This window comes from Chlamydotis macqueenii, chromosome 1, assembly GCF_036417535.1.
Source record: "Chlamydotis macqueenii isolate bChlMac1 chromosome 1, bChlMac1.mat, whole genome shotgun sequence".
NCBI classification, from domain to species: Eukaryota; Metazoa; Chordata; class Aves; order Otidiformes; family Otididae; genus Chlamydotis; species Chlamydotis macqueenii.
In genome coordinates this window covers 63,192,737-63,217,965 of record NC_141556.1, presented here as the reverse complement: position 1 = coordinate 63,217,965, position 25,229 = coordinate 63,192,737, and the positions used below count along the sequence as shown (strand labels likewise).

Genomic DNA, 25,229 nt, shown 5'->3' with positions numbered 1-25,229 from the left:
TTGGTAAAATAATTTTCAATACAATTTTTTAAAAAATATTAGAATTTTTCAGTAGCCACTTAAAATATTCAGTTGTTTCCATTTGTTACATTCAGTTTAAAAGACAAGGTATCCAAGAGAACCGTATTTTAGGTGCAAAACATCAGCATCATCAACTATCTAAACGTGATATATGCTTCTGAGTTATCATTCTCAACTCAAAACTTAAACAATATTAACTTATTCAAATATTTATTTCCCATTATTTCTTCCTCTGACTTTGAGCTCTCAATACCTGCACAATGTTGCTGCCTGCAAAACTTGCTCGTCTCCATATCCGCCCTCTGACCAAAGCCTCGTTTAACAGGTGAGCTAGTTTCCGCTCCATCTCAGCCTGAAACACTTCCTCCTGAATCCGCTGGTCGACGACACCCAAGAGAACTACATTGCAAAGAAAGTAACCCAAGAACATAAAGGAATTAGTAAACTTATTCAGTGGTCTTTTTCTGTTTTTTTTTTTTTTTCAACTTCAATTACAAGCCTTGAGTCACCCTGACATTTCACGGACAATTCAAGAGCAGCTGTATTCATATGGGAATACTGCCGAGCTCAGATGGAGGTTACATGTTGGAAAGGAAGACACTTGGTGGGAAAAGGTTAAAAGAAATAAATTTAAAAAAAAAACAGAAAAGAGAGCATTTTTGGAATCTCAACCAGTCTAGACAGACCCAGGATACTGAATAAATAGTTTCAATTCTAAAAAAAATATAAAAACTTATGAGCATTCAATTAATTGCTTAAGAAAAGAGAAAATTCAGTCTAAATTGTCTGTTGCAACTACTTTCAGTCAAAATTTTGTGTTCAGAAGGGATAAAGAGGTGGAGGTGGGCAGGGCAAGAATTAAAAATAGGAGGCCAGCAGCACACGAATGAAGCTGTGTATTCCAAGTGCATCTTCCCTAGATAAGATAAACAAGTATGGCACTCATAGCACAAAAAAAAAATGGTTTGTAGTCCTGCCCACTTCACTTCCCAACCCCAGGTACTCAGTGTCACCAAGGCAGTTAATGCTGAGAGGAATCTCGGAGGAACAACACATAGGAAACATGAAGAAACTGTGGATCTTTTCCAGTGAAATCGAAGTGGAGTGAACGGAGCGTCATTCAAATGACCTAATTAAACATTTTTTTAAATTTTCACAATTTAAAAAAATTAAAATTAATTTTTACAATTAAACTGGGACACTGGTGAGAGGAGACGGGGATACCCGAAAAAAGAGTATGACTATACTACTGGTAAATGACAGGTGGAAAAGTTGTGGGAAGACAAAACCGTATCCAGAGGGGCATCTGCACCCTAATAGCACGTTTGCTGGGCATAGCTTGGTCACCGTTAAGGCTTTCTGCTTAAAAGAAGCAGGTAGGACCTACAGTGTGCAGGAAACCTCAACACCCTTTGAGCATGTAAACATGACAGCTCAACCATATTTGTGAATCACAGAATAAAACATCCGGAAGACTTGAGTGGGAGGGATCTGCTGTGAATGAATCAGAAGAGATCACTGAAAAGTGATGGAACTCTTTCACATGCTTGGAATATATCTATTTTCATCTTGGTTTATTCCTGGCATGTTTTGGTAGAAAGTGTCACACAAATAAGGTTTTAATTTTCACTTAAATTAAAATAAAAACTTAAAAAACAATGCAGTATATTGACAGTATGCTGAGTAGAAACTTTACATATGACAGCGTAAGCTGTTTCACTATGAATGAACTGTTTTATACACAAAAATTACATTGTGTGCATTATCAAGGAATTGCAGTAGTTCATTCTAGACCTAGGAATTACATTTCCCAGATATTCCAGGACACTAGGCCTTTGGTTTTAGAATTTATTCAGCCCAGGCATGTTATTACCTCATAAAAATGTAACACCCCTAAGCTATCGATATTTATGTAGGCTTGTTATCCTGCTAACAAAAATAATTGCACTCTTACTTACTCACAGAGACTGTACGCACCTGTTCTCACCCAGGAAGATTTCATCGACTGAGACACATTAAGCTTAGGATAATGAAAGGCTGAGGGAAAAACAGAATGGAGGAAAAACATCCATAAGAACAGTATTCTCAACAACATACACAAAAAAGAAGCGACTTCATAATTTATACTGTCAGTAAACATCTTATTTACACAGATGTATTACTACTCCTGAGGCTATGCAGACACAACGGTAAGGAAAGTGCTCCGAACACACGCTCCTCAGTTCGTCTCTGAACAAAAAGAAGTAACTGAAGCAGTCAGATTTATTACCTGAAAGATTTCAGGCTGCTGTACTGAGGTCATTGCTCCTAGAAACTTAAAAGCTCACTGTCTCTATTGTGACTGACTGAGCTAGCTGCAGGATCAGACTTTTGCTCAAAGGGCAATGAGGCAACTTATGAGTGTCTCAATGAAAATAAGATCTTCTCTGAAACAGAAACTGCGTGGAAACACTAAATGTAAAGCAGAAAACTAAATTGATCTGATTTGCATTCCAGGCTTGAGCAGGGGGAAGCATTTAAAAAACACCACCTTGATTTTTTTTTTAACAAAAATCACAAATAATTGCATGTAGAAACATTGCTGTAGACAAATCTCATGGCTTTTGTGTTTGGCTCGGTGGCTCTGAGCTTTCTAAATTTCTCTGTTCTTCAAAAAAAGCTCTGCTCCAGAGTGAAATCTTTGCCCCAGTGAAGTAAACAAAATCTGTTTCCAGTGACTTCAGTAGGGATAAGATTTTTCCCAAGGTTTCCACTGGAGAGCAGTAAAGACATGTTGGGAAAGAAGTGAAGATGGGGGCTGGGCCAACAGTTTCCTCAAGGGAAGTCTTAAGCTTCACTATGGCAATAAGAAAAGTGAATGGTCTTAACTTTTTCAAAATATTTAATCCAGATGCAGTTTGCTAAGCTTTATAAAAAGGTTAATTTTTAAACCATTTCATGGATAGAAAGAATGTGGCACATAAACAGTTTGCCACCGTTCCATGTTTCAGAGAAATAGAAAATTACCATTTTCTAATTTAATTATGCAATAATTTGTGGAGTGGTTGACCTCTGTCAGCTTGAAACACTTACGGATTTTTTTTTTGTTAAGGCACAAACAAAAGAATCACTAGTTACATTGTACTTTTATTTTCATAGATTTATAAATAGTCCTATGGAAAAAAAAAGAAAATTTGCTTATTCCGCCTTTATTTCAGTAATAGCAACACTAGCTTCAAGAGAATCACCTGGGAGGTACTTTGTGACTTATTATTCAGAAGGGCGTCAGAAAATGGTCCTTTATTCTGAACAGAAAACAACTGGCCCTCTATATACTGACCAGGATGCATCAAATTTCCAAAAGTCTCAGGCACACAAAAATCACCTCATAGTCCATTTAAACAAACACATTTCTTTTTGGCATCATGCTGCATGATTCTTCAGATTGTAGTTTTTAGATTGAAGTCCTATTTACTCTGGTCATGCAATTGTTTACTTCAATTTACAAATACAAACTGAACAAAAAAAGCATAAACTAAACTGCATCTGTTGTTTTTCCAAAGCATGGAAAGAGCAAGATAAGAAAATCAAAAACCTTCCAATGGCCCTAAAATTCTGAACTGCTAGCAGTTGCAAGTTTTTTCTTCTTTTAAACCAAAATCATGTTTTGCCTCAATACTTAATGTGCTCTTCACACTTTTTTTAATTAGTACTTGAAAATTATTTAATTCATGCAAATTGCTGGATGACTATTCACTTAAACTTCTCACAGCATTAATCAAATTTAAAAATAAAACAACTTGAGCAGAAAATCTTGAAATCGAAAAGGAAGATGTGCTGTGATCACTGGCAACTAAGGCGAGGTTCTAAAATCTGATGAAGAATGCATGAAATGAGGGACACTTCTACAACTGAGACCACGCTTAGAAGTCAGAAAATCCAGCCTCCAACTCTTATGCCATAGATCACTCAAGTGTCTCACCAACACACGTGGCCAGATCCCGAGCTCAGCTGGAGTCTCAGCACTGCAGCAGGATCCTATACGCAAGATTCCTAACACCCCCTTGAACTAACGATTAAAAACAGTACAGACTGATTGTTATTCTGAGGGGGAAGTCGGATAGACAAAATGTAATTATTAGTTAGATTGCAGCTGGTCTGGTAATGACTGTGGATGCATTAATGAAGTAGATGCTATCATCATTAGAAGATTGTAACATTCAGCCCTGAAGCACCATACTGAGTAACAGCATTGATTCAATGCTGACTGAAAAGGCAAAGGGTCACCTCGTCACCCAGAAACCTCTTGACAGCAGTCTGAAGTACACAACATGGCCTTTGCCAGATGCTCCAACAAGGATCTCTCTGACCCTCTCACACAGAGACGGGTGGGACCATGCAGGACAGAACCACAGAATCATTAGGGTTGGAAGGGACCTTTAAAGGTCATCTAGTCCAACCCCTCTGCAAGGATCAGGGACATCTCCAACGAGATCAGGTTGCTCAGAGCCTCATCCAACCTGGCCTTGAATGGTTCCAGGGATGGGGCATCTACAACGTCTCTGGGCAACCTGTTCCAGTGTTTCACCACCCTCAATGTAAAAAATTTTTTCCTAATATCTACCTCCCTCTATTTTAATACCATTACCCCTTGTTTTATTACAACAGGCCCTACTGAAGTATGTACTAGTACCATATCCGACCACAGGTACCAGTACCGTATAAACTGTTCTTATTTCTGATAAATGAAGGAACAGTAACAGAAAGCATGGAGGGAATGCAATATTGCAATGAGAAGGAATCAACTGAAAAATATGACTCCATGCAAATATTGGTGTGCGGGCAGTAGTAACACACTGTATCTGTTACAAGTCTGATGCAAAATCCCCCAATATAAAAACTGCCAAATATTTCTGCAGTCTTTCAACTGTATCATAAGATTTTATATTATCTTACCGGCCTTGCAGCATCTCGAAGATATCTGAAATAGATGTCACCCATCAAAGTGCTACTTACGGCACTGAAGTCCCAAGGCAACTCTCTATTTAAAGCCATAATAAAAACAATGAGATCTATTTGGGCAAATTCATGAAGGCCAATATCCGTCATCTAGTCCACAGCTAGCCTTTGCCTGTCTTCAGAGAAATGTTCTGGCCATAAAGGGATACCAGATATATTTTTTCCTATTGTTTTTAATGAACTAGCACTCAAAAACTGTGACTAGACTTGGTTTTCTTTCTGCTGACATGTAATTCACAACTATTTAACTAATTTACAATCTAAACTGTGATATGTAAGGTGGACAAAGCAAAATAGGCACATAGGAAGGTGTAAACTGAACGTTTGAATATACGCATGTTGCTGAAGTCACCTAGAAGCCTGTGGGGGAAAGAAACAAGTCTGGAAGTTTCCAGGCTTGGCCACTCCAACAGCCTTATTCCTCCACAGAACAGTCCACTCTGTCAAACTCACAACTTTCACTACTGACCCTGACTCTAAATAAGTGGAAAAAGCTGACAAAAAATTCCTGTTGTTAACGACATACTGCACAGGGACAGCCCACACAGGTAAAGGTATAAACAGTAGATATTAGTCATGTGAAAAATCCAGCAAAAGAACTGTGTGTGAAAGGCAATGTGAAGTGAACAAGCAGCAAGGAGCAAATCCATTCCTTCAGACAAGGCTCATGTTCACGATACTGAAGGCAAAGTCTCAGTTCACTTAAGAGGGCTGAGATACAGTGATTTTACACAAGTAGCTTTTCCTTCGTATGAATCAACTTCAACCCTGACAGCTCAGCTCACCTACAAATCAGTTCTTTTTCTTCAGATGCAGACTGTAAAACTTAGAAAATCATACACAGAGCCCTCAGGGTGGGGAAAAAAAGCTACCACCAAGAGTATTAACTGTTACCATGCCTCACAACTAAGTTACAAATGGCGTACAACAGTTTGGCAAGGAATATTTCATACTTACATATAAACAATTTACATAAAAACAATAACATACACAAAGTGTTTATATGTAAACACATAAATATCAAAAATTTTCCCAAAAATTCACACTGAAAAGCAGAAGGTTGCATATTAATTTGCACAGAGCAAAGCAGCTACCTATCTAAGGAAGATCTTCACAACACCTTCCCTGCTATGACTCTTCTATAGATCAAGGGATAGCATGAAAACAGAGAGTTCAGGGCCTGGAAAATAAAAACTGTAAGCCATCTTCCTGCCAAAGTAGCTTTGAGGATCTGGCTGTTGGTCATGCTCAACGAACTGCTGAATAAGATGTCTGGAGAAGGATCTGCCCAACGTTGCTAAACCTTTGGACAAGATTTCTGGCTCTGAATAGTGAAGATCTAAAATCCTTTGGCTCAAAATACAGTCACAGCAACAGTGCAAAAAACTGTACAAACCGCTAAAAATAACCAAGCGTGGTTGCCTCGCTTATAAAAGCGTACAAGCTACATTCATTATTGTGCTTGCTGACAGACAAACCCATAGCTCTTAACAAGCTGAGAAACTGTGTTCCCACTTTGCTGACTTATCAAATCGCACCACGTCTGGTGTTCCAAAACAGTGACTACAAATATGCCAAACAGCTATTGAGACCAAACGAAGCAAGTTCACATCAAAATGAGCCTGTCCTGCAGTGGGCTCAATTTACAGTAAACAGGAGTACCTCTAGCAACAAGCAAGCCAAATGCTGACAAGATGCTCTTTGACTTAGGGCACCATATCCACCAAATCCTCATGTTTTCTACATTGTGAACTTTGGGAAGATATCAACGTTCCTAAAAATTCTGAATTACTAAATTGAAATGTAATATACTTATTTTAATTTGATTTATTACATGTATTTTATTTTCTTTATTTTAATACAACATTAAATGTTCTGAAAATTCAGCCTACACAAATTTGAAGGTCGTTTTCCAAATTTCTCTATCAGACAAAGACACACCACCACTACCACCACACTCTAAGATCTCCGAGGCAAGTGCTATGCTCTGTTGGTGACATTCATTCAACAAACTGTGGCAGCGGTTAGGTGGGGTCACTGAAGGCAAGAGTCTATATACAGTTTGTTCAGCTGTCATCATCCCCACTACTGGGGCATGTGTACCAAAGAAAGAGCGTTTTTCAAGTTTAGGAGAATCTGGGAATAAAGTGTGTGTCATGACGGACTTAGTCATCATTGATGAGTAACGCTGCCTTCCTACACTAAGGGTTTGCTCGAGGATTTGAGGTTCGGCATTGTTTGGGAGATTTGGTGGATCTGAGAGAAGGAAGAATAATTTTGTGTTTGACGTCTGGAGGCTTGTGCTGGAATTTGCAGGAAGGAAATTACCACGCTGTTGGCATAGTTGTTTAAAATCACCAGCAGGAATAAACAAACAATTCCTGAAGCTTCAAAAACAAAATTATAGAAGTAACTCACCCACAGCCTTACACATGCCACTGTACAAAGAGAGGCTACATTTGCCAGGCTGCAACAGCCAACATCTACATTACTTCATTGCAAAACCTCAGAGTAGTCAGGAAAGGAGGAGAAATCTGAATGGGACCTTTTTCCAAAGGCACTGCCTGACCTCTTCACTCATTCTATTTGCCTGACTTTCTCATTAACACACAAGCTACCTCAGAGCTCCACCGGCAGTGGCCAGGAATCAGCCCCACCAGCCAGGCACTATGAACATGCAGACAACACAGGGAGAGCTCCTGCTGTGAGCACTAAAGAAATTGCCTTCAAATTTCCTAATTACCATCAGGAAAGCAAAAATAAGGAGAACAGCATACATACATGTTTAATAGGAATGTTTTTCCCCTATGACCAGCCTGTCTTTCAGGATACACCGACCTTGGTAGAAAACCTGTTTTTTAATTACACTGTAGCTCCATCGCACCATCCAGAAGATGGATTCTCAGCAAGGGGCAACCTGCAAATTCACTACAAATATCACTCCAGAATATGTGGATACAACTAAGAACTGTAGGATCAGATGTGCGTACATTACAGGAAAAAAAAAAGCCCCGCAACACCAAAAACATTACCCAAGAGACTAAAAGTTAAATAAATTCTAGGGCAAAGTTGCAAAAGAGAGGACACAGAGTAAAGAAAAATGTCTTTCAAGCAATCAAGGCAAGAGCAACATTTAATTAGAATTCAGTGAGAGATAAAGGCCACAGCCCAAAAACTGAGTTCTGTGGCCTCACAAGGAACAAAAGAAATGCTAGTCATCTATAGACAAGGATTCTCAAGGCTTTTGGTCCTGGTCCAATTAAAGACAGTTACCACTGCACAGGTACAGTCCACATGAGATTGAATGAGAGCAGAAACGTTTAAAGGAAATTAATCAACAACCTTGTACATTTTTTTAAATTGATTATGGGAGCAGAGGCTGAAAAATAAAAAAAAAAATTCAAAAAATTAGTACATTTAAACTACTTCTAGTCATTGGGAAAGTATGTTGTGCAATCATCTTACACAGATTTAAAGGAGATGGATAACAACTTCTGTTGACTATCACTCTCTTTACAGTATCTTCATTGAGACACTACTGCAGGGATGCATAATGAAGAGCAGCTACCATTGGGCCTGATACATTTAACTGTATAGCAAGAAATCACTGTGTCAGATGTTATGCACCTACATAGCTCACTAAAATAACTCCAAAAATTAAAAAATCTGCATTGGAGAGCACAGTGAGATAGACGAAACAGGGAATTAACGGGCTGACTTAACAGTAACACCCACCAGGAGGGAAAGGCAAGTACTGTTCTCTCATGATCTTGCTTCCACTCATGAGTCATTTCTGTCATGAACAATCCATTACTGCACAAGGTAACTGTTGACTTTAGAAACTTGGCTTATTTATGAGACTGAGGTCATCTGAAAAAAATCTAACCAAAGTTAAGTTGTCAAGGCTGAGCGTCAAGCCAACTCTGCTATGCAGGCAGTTGCCATTATTCTAAGTTTAGGATGGCCATGGTCTGGAAAAAGTGACTTGCAATGCAAGCTGTACGTAAGAAGTGAAAGATGCTTAAAAGGTAATACCTTAAAAGATAATAAACTACTCAAAAAATCTACTGCTGCTGACTAACAGATAATCCACACAGACCCTATGGGCAAATATAAGCTTATGTCACCAGTGTCCCAGGCTTTCTAGAAGTCAGAGCCACAGCTGAGTGCAACACAAAGCCCAAGGCAGTAAACCCTACTAAGAAGCAGCAAAGGCTCCTTTGCTGGCACACACCTCAGATCATACTTCACAGCAATATTGATTGAAATAACTTTTTTTTTTAATCTGGACTAAGATCAAGTAAAATGAAGTCAGGTTAAGCATAACTGGCCCTGTGCAGAATGAAAGGATGATGACAAAAGCAACAAGTTGTTGTAACACTGATATGAAGTATGCGAGCAGAGAGGGGCATGGATTTGCTCCGCAGAATTCACGAGACAAGTTAGGTACCTGAAGCTGCATTATCACTTATGCATAAAATTACTTTAAAGGAAAAAATATTAAAAAAAGAATTTTGCAGTCTTGGTAATCAGTACTCACGTTCAGCAATTTGCTGCACAGGAAAGCCTAGATAGAAGCTGAATTCCACCACAGACAAGTTTCTTAGCTGCTCACTGACTTCGGATCCATTTAGAAAACCGTATCTGTCTCGAATAGCAAAAACGATGCTCACTGGGCCTTGCCGAAATGCTACCCCAGGCCTACTCAGAGTTATATTCAGTATCTGAAAAGAAAAGATTGAAGCAGGGTCAGCAAAATCAAATCACTGGCATTCCCATTCCTTCCTTGACAGAATTTTTTTTTCTAATATGATGAAGAGGGAAGTAGTTCACATCAAAACAGAGGAACATCTATTCCAGATTGATTCAGCCTGCTGAGTCTCAGAAGAGGCAAAGTTACATGTGAATTCCTCTTCTAAAAGTTGTCCTTTAAGGTCAAACATAATTCAGTATGATCTGAAAGCTACAGTCCAGAAAACGATGGGAAAAAACCACCCAAAGAGATAGTCAGAAAAAAAAAATCTACCAATAAAGAAATATTAGATGAATACCAAACCATGTGGAACAGACAGGAAGAGATCATAGTAAAGAAACATTCTGAAAATGGATGTTCTCTTGGTCAAAACCTCCCGCACAACGCACGCCCAGACCCTACCACTGATTAGAAGACTTATTTTGGCACCAATGTACACAGCAACTATATTATTGTAGACATATATCTTCCAGATAGTAAGGAATTATTTAAAATAAAAGTTTGCTAAACCGATAGTCCAAGAAATTCTATTGTGTGTTCTGTCTTCAGTCTATCCAGTCACATTATGTCATTCAGTCGTAAGCCTCTGAGCACTTTACTATATGCACTATATAGTAATTTAGGTACTATAAAGTTTATGCTATTTTTCCCACTATGATTTTATTTTAGGGTACCACAAACAGGCATTTATGGTGCCAGTTAAATAATAAGATAAAAATTTTAGCAATTAGGGTATTACAACAAAGCTAGATTAAATTTAAGAATTCAGACAGAAGAGGGAGTTGGTCTCATTAACTTAAATTACTGACTTTCCATGGAGTTGTAAGCTCTGCTATGTGGTTCAGTACCCCGCACATATGCAATACATTTCATATGTGAAGTTCCAGTAGCGGCTGCCATGGACATCGTATACTGCTGTAAGTATTTCTAGACCTCAGAATCAACCAGCATCAGAGCACATATAACTCCTATATTCCCTAACTGGACACCCTGAGTGGCAATGAGACCTGAAAGTTGCCTTCCAGCAAAAACATTCTAACCACACTCTACTTTGTAATAGTAAAATCTGACGAGAATTACTTTGATAAGGGTTGGGGCAGACTTTATATGAAAAGGTATAAACTCTATTATATTCGATAATGCTTTTGGATATAAATCATCATCTTCGATCATTTTTTAAAAAATTTTGAAACTAGAGGGTTATGTGGTGCCATATTATTTTCCAGGGGAAAAGAATCCTGACTTCATGACAAAGCTTCATAGTTCTACAAGATCCAGATGGCAAGCAGCAGCCAGTGAACACCTAACTCATTTTACTGACAGGACAACCAAAGTTGAGGAGAAAAAGGGACAGACACAAAACATGCTAATCTTCTTACCTGCACAGTGAAGTTGTAGAACTCCTGGCGCTTGCTAACTTCCATGAATGCCGTTGTCAGCCCCTTCTCAATGCGCCGGCTAAAGTTGCAGAATCCAACATCCACGTTCCGAGGCACAAACTGAAGCACTGAAGGCAAATGGTACACATTACTCCTACAGAAATGTACTTCCATGAGAGAGAACAAAATGACTAAGAGAATCGACAAGGCTATTACTTTTTCATGGGATTTGGGACATATTCAGTGAAACACTGGGTAAAAACACAGTAGAAATACATTTTGTGTTGGTGCAGTAAATTTGCTACTTGGTATCTGTTGCACCAGTAACCAGACTACCAAAAGACAGTAGTGACAAAATACTCACTGTTTCCTCTTGCATACTGAAAGACCTTCACTACATACACGTGGCTAATTTTACAGAATCTGAACACTGAATCAACCACACTGAAATCCTTAGTACCCAACAGATCAATGAAAATCTTAAGGAAAAAAGCAACAAAACTCTTTTTCTTGTAGACTGAAATATAGTATTCAGCTTATCCAAAAGATCACATACTGGGTCTATTACTACACATTAATATCAGTCTAAGACTTCCAAAACACTTAATTAGCACACAATTTTTAAAATCTAGATACATACACCTTGAAGTCTTTCACAGGAGAGAAAGAAAGAGCACAGGAGAAAAAGAGTGAGCACAAAGGAATGTGTGCAGACACACATACCTTAACTACCTACACATCTGTGGATTTCCTGATACAGTCTGAAATGCTATGATTAGCTTACAGACCCTAACAGCCATGTTATACAAAGTTCACAAACAGAAAATACGTCTACTGTCTATCTATATAACCATGTTAAGCCGTGGAAAAGACATCACACCTGCACAATTAAAGAAGTGATGTCTTACCACCATACTGTTATTAACAGAGCAGAAACAACACATGAAACACACCTGAATAAAAGCACCATGTCTGACACTCTAACTCTGCCTATACACTCAATTCCTGTCACTACCTCATCACACAGTCAAGCAACCAAGCAGGTGGTTTTGTTATGCAAATAGTAGTGCCTGAAGAAGATTTTAAGTGATACCACTGACTCTCAAAACCTATTACATGGGTAATATTTTACTTTAGATTATGAGTAGTCATGGACTTCACATAAACTGCTGCCCTACAGCAGCCACGGAAAGCTGACTACATGAGCAATCCTCCTGCTTACATTATACACGAGCAATCAATCCTCCTGCTCATCAATTCTCCTACATTATAAGAATCCTAAAAAGTAGCATTTAAGGTAAACATAATTTGAAACTTGACTCAAGCATTATAAACTAGCTGCACTGTAATTTTATGAGTAAATGTTTCACAGAAATTTTTTTATCTTCTCACCTTTTGAAGCAAGAAAAAGAGTATCTCTATTTTGCAATGTGCCAAAATAGTTTTCCTGAAAAAATAACAAAATTATGGTGCTAACTGTTTACAATTTATCATCTCTTTACCACGGATCTGGCAACTATTTCACTAACAACCAAGAATTAAGATTCATAGCAGTGGAATGCAGGTTTTTGACTCAACCTTGCATATTTAATCACATGTGAAGAAGGGTGAATCAACACAAAGCTACATTTCCTCCTCTTCATATCAGGAAGAACTCACCTGTCTGAACTTGGAATCTGTTATCTGGTACTGGGAAAGAAGGATGCAATGAAAGGATCATGGGGGCCTCACCACGAAGAAGACTGCTGTTCACAAGCACATTTATGACAGCTACTGCCGTGTAAACAAAAGGACCTGATGTCACCAAGAAAGTAAATTTGGGGGAAATTTTATAAACCTACAAAAAAAAGAAAAAAAAAGTTTTTTTTAAAAAAAATCTTCAATGTGAAATTTGGCAACACTTTAGACCTATATAGTCTCATATGTTTCAAAGCCACATCATCAATAGGTAGGAAAACACAGTCTTTATTTTTCAAAGAGAAAACAGAAGCATAGACTCTGACAGCACTGTGACTTGCAGCCTCTGCCTCGCTGCGCATCAGAGAGGCAACTCCCCTGAGCTAGGTGCACCTACTAGAATCTCTTCAATATAACACACCAATCTCAACACTTCTTGATTTATCACATCCCAGCATAGCAGCACTCCCTCTCGCCTGCATTCCCATGGAGTACATAAGAGTTCCCATACAAAATTGCTGTTTACTTACTGAACCACTTGCATGGCTTCTACGTTTCAGTCATATACTACATAGTGAATACATCCTATACCATTCACATGTGATATGCAAGAAGCAAAATACACACAACTTTTGTTTTATGAATGACGTGGTTTAACCCCAGTCTGCAACTAAGCACCACGCAGCCACTCGCTCACCCCCCTCAGTGGGATGAGGGAGAGACCCAGAAGGGTAAAAGCGGGAAAACTCGTGGGTTGAGATAAAGACAGTGTAACAGGTAAAGCAAAAGCAAGCAAAGTAAAACAAAGAATTCATTTACTACTTCTCATTGGCAGGCAGGTGTTCAGTCATCTCCACGAAAGCAGGGCTCCATCATGTGTAACCATTACTTGGGAAGACAAACACCATAACTCTGAACATTCCCCCCCCCGCCTTCCTTCTTCTTCCTCCAGTTCTATATGCTGAGCATGACATCGTATGGTATGGAATATCCCTTTGGTCAGTTGGGGTCAGCTGTCCCAGCTGTGTCCCCTCCCAATTTCTTGTGCACCCCCAGCCTACTCACTGGTGGGGTGGTGCAAGAAACTGAAAAGGCCTTGACTCTGTGAGCACTACTCAGTGATAAATAAAACATCCCTGAATTATCAACACTGTTTTCAGTACAAACCCAAAATATAGCCCTGTACTAGCTATTATGAAGAAAATTAACTCTTCCCCAGCCAAAACCAGCACAATGGATATAATTTTCACACTCAAGAATGCTTGCTTCCAGAGAACATTTCTATCTGCTTATTTCAGGACAGTTACCACAATTACAATTTTCCTCTTCCAGTTTAATCTCCTGACTTTGAGTCAGGAGATTAAAAAACCTGAGGAGCCTTACTCATCATGTAAAAGAAATGAGACTAAGTTAAATATAAACCTAGGTGAATGTTTCCATGCAGACACTCTTATCCACCCTTTCTTTGTCACCTACGTAAAAACAAACTGAAGGCTTTTATTTACTTAAACATATTGCAGTGTCTTCTGTCCTTCAGAGAAACTCTCTCAAGATCAAGGACATCCGTTTTTTCGCAGCATTATTTTTTTTCCTCTTTGGTTTACTCCTTCAGTTTGCTTTATTTGCCTAAGGCAGTCACACTAAAATATTTTGAGATGTCCAACATCATGGCCTCACAAATAAATAAATCATCCAAATCAGAGGCCCAAAGGTTCTGATAAATTTGCACCTTTTAGATGAAGAGATGCCAGCACTTTTCAAGGTTTTGTGCTGGTGCAGATATGCTAGATATCCTCAACTTCAGGATTAGCCCTATAGAAAAGTACAGTGCTATTTAAATTGTGATACACATGTTCCTTCCTGGTATTTCTGAAACAGTATAAAGCAACGGCAATTGCTGTTTAGATGAAACAGCAAGCAGCTCTTTCCTGTCCTCTAGAAAACATGCATTTCAAAGAGCACTAATGCTCAGTAGCAGAATGAAACTTTTAAAATCATCTATGCTGCTCGTTATTCCTTTCTTCCCTCTTAGTCCACAAATATATGCAGTATCCAGCTTTTATTTTAAATGGATTCAGATGCACAGAACTCGAATTTGTTTGATATGAATAATATGCACAGCTCTTTTCAGTTTCCCTTATCTGAAATTTTATCCTTTTATCCAGGATGAAATGATCTCTGCAGCTTCAAATTGTGAAATGGAAATAGCAGTTATAACGGAGTAAGACATGCCAAAAGAAAGTTGCCCATTACTTGCAAAGGAGACAACTTAAAAGGCAAGAAGAAGAGAAATTAGAATTACAAATCTCAGTTACAACTTGCTGGTGATTTCTAAAGCAATAAAAGTTGAGGAAGAGAGACCTAGTGTAGCCAGAGTTAGGTGTTTCAGATGAGAAAGCAAGCCTCTGAGAACTAACTCAGCTGTCTCCATCTCTGGCCTGTTGCAGTGCACCACAGATTCAATGAAAGCAGCCTACACCAAACAACCCCATACAGTTGATTTTGCATTTTTTTCACCTTGGCAGCTAACACTGTTTCTCTTTTCTGCTTCACTGCAGCAGAAGAGCAACAGCAACTCCAGAAGAATGGAAATTTTAAAATAAACTTTTAAGTGTAATTTTGGGGTAGGTAGATTAGAACCACTATGGGTCAAAACAATGGCTATTTCAGATTGAGATATTGCAGAGTTGTCCAGAGTTGGCTCTCCACAACCTAGTTCAGATGATAGGAATAACACAGCCATGCCAGCATGATTCTGTCTATAACCTAATTCACAGAGAAGCTTGCCAAGTTATCTAGGATAGATGAGCACAGCTCATAGCTCTTGATTAACGAATGAGAATAGCTCCTCTTGGCACAGCGCTAGCAGTTCAGAAACCCAGCCAGCCATCCAACCCTCTCTTGGAGGTTTCAGCTCTACTGCCAGGACAGTTAGATACTAACAAATTAGCTAGCTGAACCACTTTTTAGAGTGCTGCCTATTAAAGTAAATAAGTACAAATTTCTTATCTTAACACTTAGGGCCAGAAAGCTGAAGAAGTACGCAGAACTCCACGTATGCTTTGGAGCCATTCCTACAGCCAAAGCAGAATCCTTCAGCAGGAGCAGGAACCTTTACACCACCTCAAGTCAAGCTACCCCTTCTCCAAAGCGTGATGGCTAATCCAACTCCTCCATTTCCAGGACACAACCTGCCCCTCATTCAAAGTTACCCTCACAAGAGAGAGTGCTTCTAAAACAGAAAGTTTTCAAGCCTTGATTTACTAGGGACTACAAGAGTATTTGGGAAAAATGTTGTCGTATGCTTCCTCTGTCCCTTATGATCTTCCCTAAGCATTTGCTACTGATTATCATCCACTAAAATATCTGATTAGATGCACCTTTGCTGCAATCTAATCCATGCCTACACTCCGCTGTATTGTGCTGTGTAAACATCTGGCAGAAAGCATAAACAACCGATTTCCTCACCACCACCTTATTAAGCATCCTGTAAAGAGTCTGCAGAGAGCGTTTAACTTCCTGAAGATGGGCTACAAAGGCTCACAGGTCTTAAAAATGAAACAAAGCTTCTGCTTCTACGCACTTTAGGATCCTGAGGCAACAATTCTCTCATTGTTTTTACACACCTAAACGGTACCAGCCAGAATTTTAGCAGCAGTGAGCAGCGATGAAGCCAGCACAAGTCCACAAGGTAGTATCGTTGAATGAAGTATTTAACTGCCTGACAATGAACGGATCTCCTTACTCTGAAAGCAGATGTTTACTAATTTTGTATTATAGAAACCAAAAGGCTAACGACAGATCCCCAAACCCAGATTAAATACAGGAACAAAGTGGCTGAGGTATACTTTATACTGCATAATAAAATTTCCAAGCACAAATGAGGCTGGCAAAAAGCTTTTTCCTGTTGGCATGAACTTAACAGCACCAGGGGTCCTGGTAGAAAGTCACTGCCAACACTACTTTACTTCACGCCCCAGTGCAACAAAGCTAAGTCAAGGGAGTGTTGTATAACAGTTCTTATACAAGTGTCATAAGGTTTACATTAGAGAAAGTTGACAAAAATGACTCTTATTCAAAGAATAGGGTCTTATTATTTTATTCTAACTGGAAAGAACTTTAAAATTTTGTCTCTTTGTTGTAAGGACTTTTGTTAGGAAAAAATTGACAAAAGTTTTTTTCATTAGGCAGGATTCAAGTCTGCCTCTTTTTTTTTTCCACTTCAACAACTCAGAATGTTTGAAATAATAATGAAGTAGAGACCAAAGTTTCAACTGAAAAGGTTGGGGAAAAAAAGTTTTAAACCTCCTTTCAACATTAAACTGGGTTTGTATTTAAAGTGAGAAGCAGTTATATCCATCGTTGCCATGGGTTTTATTTTTAAAGCACACATTACTCTAAAGTTAAATTTAACACGACTGTCTCCTGATTTGCTGTGCATTACATCACAGCAAGGGAACAACGTCTGCAAGCTGTAATAGGAGACACAGCAAAAACGCAGCTTAGAAAAGTGCACTGCTTTACCATAACTTGAAGAGGTACACACGGCTCCTGGGTACGCTCCACTAACAAAAGTCAGGTCTGTTCGATTAATTAAGTTTAGCAATACAGATAAATTCTGTTTAAAAGTTTGCATTACATCACTGCTCAACACACCAATATTACAGACAGTTCTTTTTAAAAAGTAACAGTTTTATTAGTACTCCACCGTTAGAGGTGAAGACATTTGCTAGCGATTACTTTTAGTGCAAAACGCATACCCGAGGCATCACAAAGAACACATACAACAGCAGCATTCGAGCATAAAGCAAGCATAACTGATTCCACAGAGACGTTTTCTCCTTTTGATAAAAAAGAATTTGCAAAGAATGAAGCTGGACTAACTGCACTATTTATAAAAACAGTTGCTTCTGAGAAGTCTTAGAGCCAAAACATCCTATTGAGAGCTTTATAAGGCAGGGTTGGGCATAAAAGGAAGGAATTTAAAGGACAAAAATATAAAGAAGCAACATATAAAATGTTTGCTTCAACAAACCTTCAAATATTTAGAAGGTTCAAAGATTTTCTCTTACTGCTGTTAACTGTTGAGAGGGTAAGCGCTTCTATATTATTGAAGCATATAAATTAACTGAAAATTAGTGTAGTTTTATCATAATGAACCTTTGACTTTTACTTGACTATGCCAGTTTCCATAATCTGAAGGTGTAATTCACAAACCAGAAGAAAAATCTTTTATTTACAAAAAAAAACCCCTAAAAAGCTTATGGGCAGGTATTGCTAAAAGAACCTAAACTGCACACAATTTATAGGGGCACCTCCCTGTGGCTGAAGTTTGGCAGAAATTCGTAACACTCCTGTCTTAACTGAGTAGTAGAGAGGTATATCCTCAAACATCAGAAAAGAGCTGTTTAATTACTGAGTGCAGTGATTACGGCAGGAGTTGTCAAAACACTGTTTCCCCACACAGATCAGCAAGCAGAAGAAGTTAAAAGCACCAAGGGATTCTGTGCATGGAGATAATCAAATTATGTTCAACATTCAAACCGCTACTTGAGTTAACTTCATAACAAAAATGAGACCACAGACTCAAAAAAGTAAGATAATGTGGGGCTGGGCTATCACAACTGGATGACCAGACACAAAAAATTGCAAGGGCAGCTGAACCTGCACCTACGCCAGTAATTCCATTAAAACATTTCATTTTGTCCCCAGTGTTGAAGTATCTGATTACACAACAAAGGTATCCCCAAACTACCTCTACAGTCGTCTTCTCAGACAGAGGTTTGAGACAGGGAGAGGGGAGGAATAGAGCCTTTAAACACCATCTCAACCAGACACTCACTTTGAGGTTAGCAAACATCACTGAAATTCTGTTCTAAGATGATTCCTTGAACATCAAAGCAGAGGAAACTTTAAAAAAAACCCCAAAGCACAGCAATTCCTAGCCTTGCAAGTGGGGGAAGGACACGAGTCACATCTCTTTGAAGGCTTAAAAATAACATCTTACCATTGCACACCTGATTTCTTCCCCTGCCTTTTTAATCTGCCAAATCCTACATTTGGGATTCCACCAGTTCCACTGCAAGTGTCGATGGCCCCACTTACAACATAAAATAGCATAAGGCTGTGCAGAAGGTTTTGTGTTGTTTAAGGTGCTAAGTATATAATCAGCTAGCAGAAGAAACAAAACTTTTCAATAGGTATTTAGAAGGGTAAAAGCTTTTCAGTTCAGTTTCAATTCACCAGCCAAAGGAGGTGAGCAGTAGAGGCTGGGCACTGCTTACTCACTTCTGTCAAAACCAAGAAAAGCCTGGCCTAGAAAATTATGATATTCTAAAAGTAAAAAAGCTGATGTCATATTCACATTGAAAAAAACAAACAACCAAACACAAAACATGACAAATATTTATGTTAGAATAAACCTCTCTCTGATACACTACCACAAGGGTTGTTTTTAAATCACTGGTTTAGCTGGTGAACTAAAACCACTCTTTTATTGTATTGATCAAAGAATACTTGTACACACTTCATAGCACTTACCTCTAGCTCTACTGATCGCCTGAACTGACCTCTGAGCACTTCTCTGATGGATTCACTGACATTTTGCAGAACAGCTCTTCGGGCCAGCACTGGAAATTAATGTTGGTCAGTAAATACATTTTAGCTTCATCTCTTGGGCTTTGGTTCAAAGCTACATTTTCAATTGTGCAATGCATGAAAAAGCAGGCAATGAGATGAAATGCATCAAATGGGTAAGACGACCGTCAAGGAAACAGGTAAAGGTGTGACTGTATCCTAAAAAGTGAGTGTACACACAGTTTAAGGAACTCCAGGTTTATTTTCTGTCTCATTTTGTTTTTCCATATCTAACGTCTTTAGCGTTCTAGTAAAATAATCTTCTAAAGAGCCACTGAGGCATTCAAATCGGATCTGAAAGTTGCAGTGCATTCAGTCTGACCTATGCACAATGAGCCTGCTGTCATAATGCAGTTGAAGTTTTGTAGGCAACGCATGGAATGCAGATGAGGTCAGAAAAAAGCCACAGAAAATAGGCATGTGCTTTTCTCTTCAATAAAAAGTAAACAAACGTGCCACTAATTACTGAAAGGGATACCCACTGAGTAAGAATTGCTTCAAAAACCCCACATGCCCATGGACGTCATGTCTGTTACAGTCACACTTGAGACTGTGACTGTGGTCAAGGAAACAACTGAGAAGTGTCATGTTGGCATCCTGCATTTACTTTCCATCAATAACTTGCCTACAAAACAACTCAAGTTTACAGGTTTAAAAAAAAAAAAAAAAATCTTCCTCATCATCAGCACAGCCAGCTCGCCTTTCTCTCTAGAGAGTGAGGTTATGCTCATTCTGCTTTGCAGATTACGAGTAAATCTTAAGGGCAAAACATGTTCCTTGCCACAGAACATGCAGCACTTCTGCAGCTGCCTTGGATTAGTTTGCTGGTATTGTTTTGTTAACAAGCTAGGAAAAGGTAAGAAAACACCAAAAAAGGCAACACAGATGCTCAGAGAATTAATCTTGAAACACATTAGCATCACTTTTTCTGGTTACAAACACACCAAATCCAATGGAAGTAAGTATGGGAGGAGGAAAAATATAAACATAAGCTAGTACGGTAAATATTTAAATTGTTAACAAAACTCAAACACTTTTTAAACCAACTCTGCTCTTTCATATTACAACATTACCTCACATGCAGGGTTTTTTTTTACAAACAGCAGCAACAACTGAAAGGAGAAACTTACTCAGTCAGAACATTTAATAGTTTGGTAGAACAGTACCATGACAGTAACATTTATTTACAACCCATGAAATGATAAAGCAGCCTCTAATTCAGCATTCTTGTATATACGCCTCAGCAATTTCAGAAGACAATTTCATTCTCTGTGCAGTGTAACGTATATGTAATTCACTATCACAACGGACTTTGTTCAAATGAATTCTATTATTTTCAAGAGTAAATGATAAATTAATGCTTTTACAGCTGTTTGTCTAAATTTACGCCATGTTTCTTTGAAAGGTTCACTTAGATAATTCAACATCTGCAGTTTAGCTAGGGGGTCACATCACAGTGGTTTCTGAAAAACAAAATAAAAATGTTAAGAGTATCTTACCTGCAGTGACTAAGTAAGCATCGGGAACTGTGATGTCGCACACGTAGGGTTGCCTGGTAGTGGTCACGGCAGAGGTTATGACCACAGGTTCGGATGGAGTCGTGGTCGCCAGAGGGGTGGAGGAGAATGTCCCCAGGCTGCCTGCAGCAGTTGTGCTGCGGCTGCCCATAGCAGTGGTGACAGTGGTCATGGGGACAGTGGTGGAAGCAGCCGATGCATCAGTACCAGCAGTTACACTGCTTTCTGCTGGAACTTCATACCCAGTGGGAGGGCCAGAGGTTGGAGGAAACTGCGTGGGAGCAAACGACGTGGTCACAGACAAAGATGCTGTAGGAGAGGGCATCATGCTGCTGGTGTCGGCACGTGACGTCAGGGTGTCGGGGTCTGCGGAAGGAAGGGCTGTGTGGGCACTGCCCTCGCTGCGAGACATGAAAAGCCGCGTGGGGTTAACTGTAGCACCAATATCCTCATCAGAAGCCAGAGCAGTTGAGAGCAGAGATGAAGATACACTTAAGACAGGAGTTGCCAGAAAGGTAGTAAACAAAGAGATCAGATTTGTTTCATCAAGTGAGATGCTGCTGGTAACAGACTGGGTGTCAGAAGTGGGCAGCACCAGGGTAGGAACCGTGGAGTGAGAGGTGGAGAGTGAAGGCTCCAACTGAGAGGTAGCTCCTGTAACAGCTGAGGTAAAGACAACTTCAGAGCCTGCCGGCAACGCTGAGTGTGGTTCCAGGAGCACAGACGATTCAGAGTGAAAATCTGATGATGCCGTTATTTCAGGAACTTGTGCACCTGGAACAGAGGATGCATTTAAATAAAAGTAGGATGTTGGGCTGAGAGGGAACTGAGAAACCTCGGCATCAGTGGCAGAGATGACAGTAGTAGCTAAGTCCCAGCTGGAAACATCCTCAGAAAGTACTGATGTCCCAGTCAACGAGGTCTGAGGTAAGAGTGTTGACAAATCACCTTGCATGACAGAGTAAGAATTTAGCATGGCCGATGATAGAGACACGTAGCTAGGTTCAATAAGAAATGGTGTTGATAAAAGACTGGATGGAGAATCTGAAATATTTAAAGACTGTTCCTCCCTTGTAGATGTCTTGTCAAGCACAAACACAGATTCTGATGGCATTAATTCTGGCGACTCCAGCAAAGTTGTACGACTGACTGCAAACGATGCTACTGGCTCACTCGGCGTGAAGGTAGAATCAAATAGAACGGTGGTGGCACCAGGAAGTTCTACCTGAGTGCTTGGTGTCAACAAAACTGTTTCCAGAACAGGGAGGGAAAACTGGGCAACTGAGGTGTTCAGTGTTAGTCCTCCAGGGAGATGATGGTAGGAAGGAGAAATTGTTACAGGTGTTCTCATGTCAAGGACAGTGCTCGTTGTGCTTAACAAAAACATGCTTGAATCGGGGATTTCCACAAATCTTGAAGAAAATGAAACCACCGGTCTTGATGGAAAAGAAGTATCAAAAATATCAGGTGTAGGCTCCTCTAATTCATACCTGTCAGTAATTACAGTTGTAAACGGAGTTATGCCTTGTACTTCAGGGGCTTTGATGGACAAAGTTTCAACATAATCCCCTGAGCCTACATCATGTTCTGGGGAAAAGCCTGCTTCTGGCAGAAGTGAAACTGAGTCACAATACAGACAAGAAGTGTATGGTCGCGTGAAAGGCACTGGACTCATGAGCTCACTGACAAGCTCTGATTGACTTGGTATTTCCAAACCAGCAGGCAAATTTGGTGCTGTACTGGAGAACTCATGTCTAAACAGGCTGGCATTAAGAACCGCATCAGAGTCCATGGAAATGGCAGCTGAGTGAAGCGGGAAAGATGCAAGTGGAAGACTAATAGGAAAAAAAGTAGGCTCAGCACTGGCCGCTGAAGCTGGCGTGGCCCAGGGAACGTTTGGAATGGGGTAGGTCCCTAGACTAAGAGTTTCTGCTGCCCTGCTGCTCACATCAGCGTAAACGTCACCATACAGGTCTGCACTTTGTGCTGTGGCATCTGGGGTCACCGGGCTAGATTTATCCAACAGCTTGAGGTGAAGAGGCGACCCTTCTGAAGCAGCCCCAAAAGGCAGAGCTGTTAAACTTGCATTTATGTTTTCCTGCACTGCAACTCCTGCCTCTGAAGGAATGGAAGTGAAATAAATAGCTGTGTTTGGAGAGTACAACAGCAAGTCCCTGCTCGCAATTAGCATTTCACTATCTGGTAGAAAAGGCTTTAATTCTGTAAGAGTGTTACTGTGTTCAGGGACAGTGCTCAGCGGAGTCTTTTGTAGCACTGTTTCTGAGATACCATATGGTGAAAAAAGGACAGATAATGAAGGTGTTAGCAACACAGTTTCTAACATTTCTCTTGGTGGCTCTTCGGTATTAACTGAGTGATGATCTGTTAAAACTGCAAAAGACTTCAGTGGAGGAGTCCACTGTGCCTTTGGAAACGAGCTAATAAATTCATCGTCACTTAAGAACGCCTCATTGCTTGTTACGGAGACATCCACCAATGGCGTACTTCTCCTTTCTGAAATCCTGACCATTTCTTCTTGGTTAAATGAAGTCATATCAAAGGGAGTGGTAACTGATGATAAAATTGTTTGAAGGAAATTACTTTCTTGGGACTCCGAAGTACTTTTTGCTAAGGCCATTTGTGTCCTGCCGCCTGATATGCTTTGGTGCACCTTTGAGTCCATTGAGAAAAAGGAAGAATTCTGCTGCTCCAAGGATCCCTCATCTAAATAAAGAGGGAGAGAGAAAAACAAAAAACTAACAGATTACAACAAGTAGTAAGATTGCAATGAGCAAACCCCACACACAGTATTTCTGGAGACAACTGCCCAGAATTCAAGGGCTAAGACAAAACCTCTCAGTAAGTGAAAAACCTCCATGAGCAAGTCAGCGCAAATAGGAAGATTCCCTGTGAAACTCCATTCCCTGGAAATATGCAGGACAGCATGAGTTCCTCTCACTCGGCACCTGCTCGTCTCTCTAGAGCAGCACTCCAGCGAGCCCCACAAAAGGACAGAAAGCAGCTCCCTTTTACTGATGCAAGGCTACAGTGCATGGCAGCTAATGGTCTCACAAAGTGAACAAACAAAAAACGGTAACAAGGAACAACGCAGAGAAAAAATTTGTGTAACTAAGTCTTCTGCTTTCCTTTAGTATCACTTCATTTCCTCCGTTTCTATTATTTCTTAATATATTAGGCTCACTAGCAGACCTGTTCTGTTTCAAGGACCAAATCCTCCCTCTCATATCAGAAATGAGTGATGAGAGTTGAAGAGGGCTTTCCCTTTACGTAAAGTAAATGTGGACCTGGTATCTGCTACAAGAATTGCTAAGTAACATGGCCAGTAGTTACGCTTACATTGTCAGCTATTCATTTAACTTCTGGCCTTTTAGCAGTCAGTGACAAATTGCTTCACTACAGAATTGCCATCTTTATTCACAACCCGCTGCAGGAGTACTCAGTTCACGGGCCACCTGTAACAAAACTTTCACCGCTCAAGTCTGCAAAATTCAAGTAATAATAGCCAAGTTCAAACACAAAGGAGAAAAAAGCTAAGAATTCACCAGATATTTTAACAAGATAACAACTCAAGGCATAACTTGACTGTAATTCCTCCTCTCTCATAAAAGTGTTCTTGGGCTACAGAGAAGATCTGTATAAAAGCTTTTCCAACCATGGACGCATTTTGCTGAGAAAAGGTTGATTACTGCTTAAGTACTTCTCTGAAATGTCAAGACTGGATTAGTACCCTTCAGAGCTGAATATGAAAGGAAATCACAGAAAATTGCTGCAGGACATTTTTCTAGGATACACAGAAAAGCTTCATCCTTAAATTACCTATCCCACTTATCATCCTGGTTTGACACGGCAGTGTCCACGTGCTGCTACTGGAACCTACTGACAACGCACATTAAAACGGCTGGGGATAGGGGAGATCTCATCCAGTTAAAGCCACCAGGGATCAATTTATAATAAAACCATGCAGAAACAGTATAAAGTGCCAAATGGTGACACAGTACACTGCTCAACTGTAGCTACACTTGTAGCCTTTCAGAGGGTGCCTTGAACTGAGTAACTCATGGTAGATCTTGCAGGAACAGCCCACCTATCTGTTAAGCACTGTTGTCAATCTAACCACACTCTCCAAAGGTGATAACCTGCTGTACTCATCCTTTCCTCCCTGCTCTATTTGCTAAATTCCTTGACACAACCTTTCAAGTGCTGACATACTGACTTGATAAGTTTTTA

The 25,229-nt window shown here is 39.7% G+C and overlaps 1 protein-coding gene across 3 annotated transcripts in view; it reads right to left on the bottom strand.

Moving 5' to 3' along the window:
• The window catches only part of KIAA1549 (KIAA1549 ortholog), a 151,688-nt gene that overhangs the window by 57,516 nt on the left and 68,943 nt on the right, over positions 1 to 25,229 (bottom strand). For all 3 annotated transcript variants that reach the window (XM_086754620.1, XM_086754637.1, XM_086754628.1), the window contains exons 2-8: positions 20,964 to 23,705; positions 19,369 to 19,457; positions 12,811 to 12,988; positions 11,152 to 11,279; positions 9,560 to 9,743; positions 1,999 to 2,058; positions 275 to 420 (exon numbers count right to left, since the gene is read on the bottom strand). In XM_086754620.1, coding sequence (XP_086610746.1) covers positions 275 to 420; positions 1,999 to 2,058; positions 9,560 to 9,743; positions 11,152 to 11,279; positions 12,811 to 12,988; positions 19,369 to 19,457; positions 20,964 to 23,705 — 3,527 coding nt within the window. The remainder of the gene's footprint in view (positions 1 to 274; positions 421 to 1,998; positions 2,059 to 9,559; positions 9,744 to 11,151; positions 11,280 to 12,810; positions 12,989 to 19,368; positions 19,458 to 20,963; positions 23,706 to 25,229) is intronic.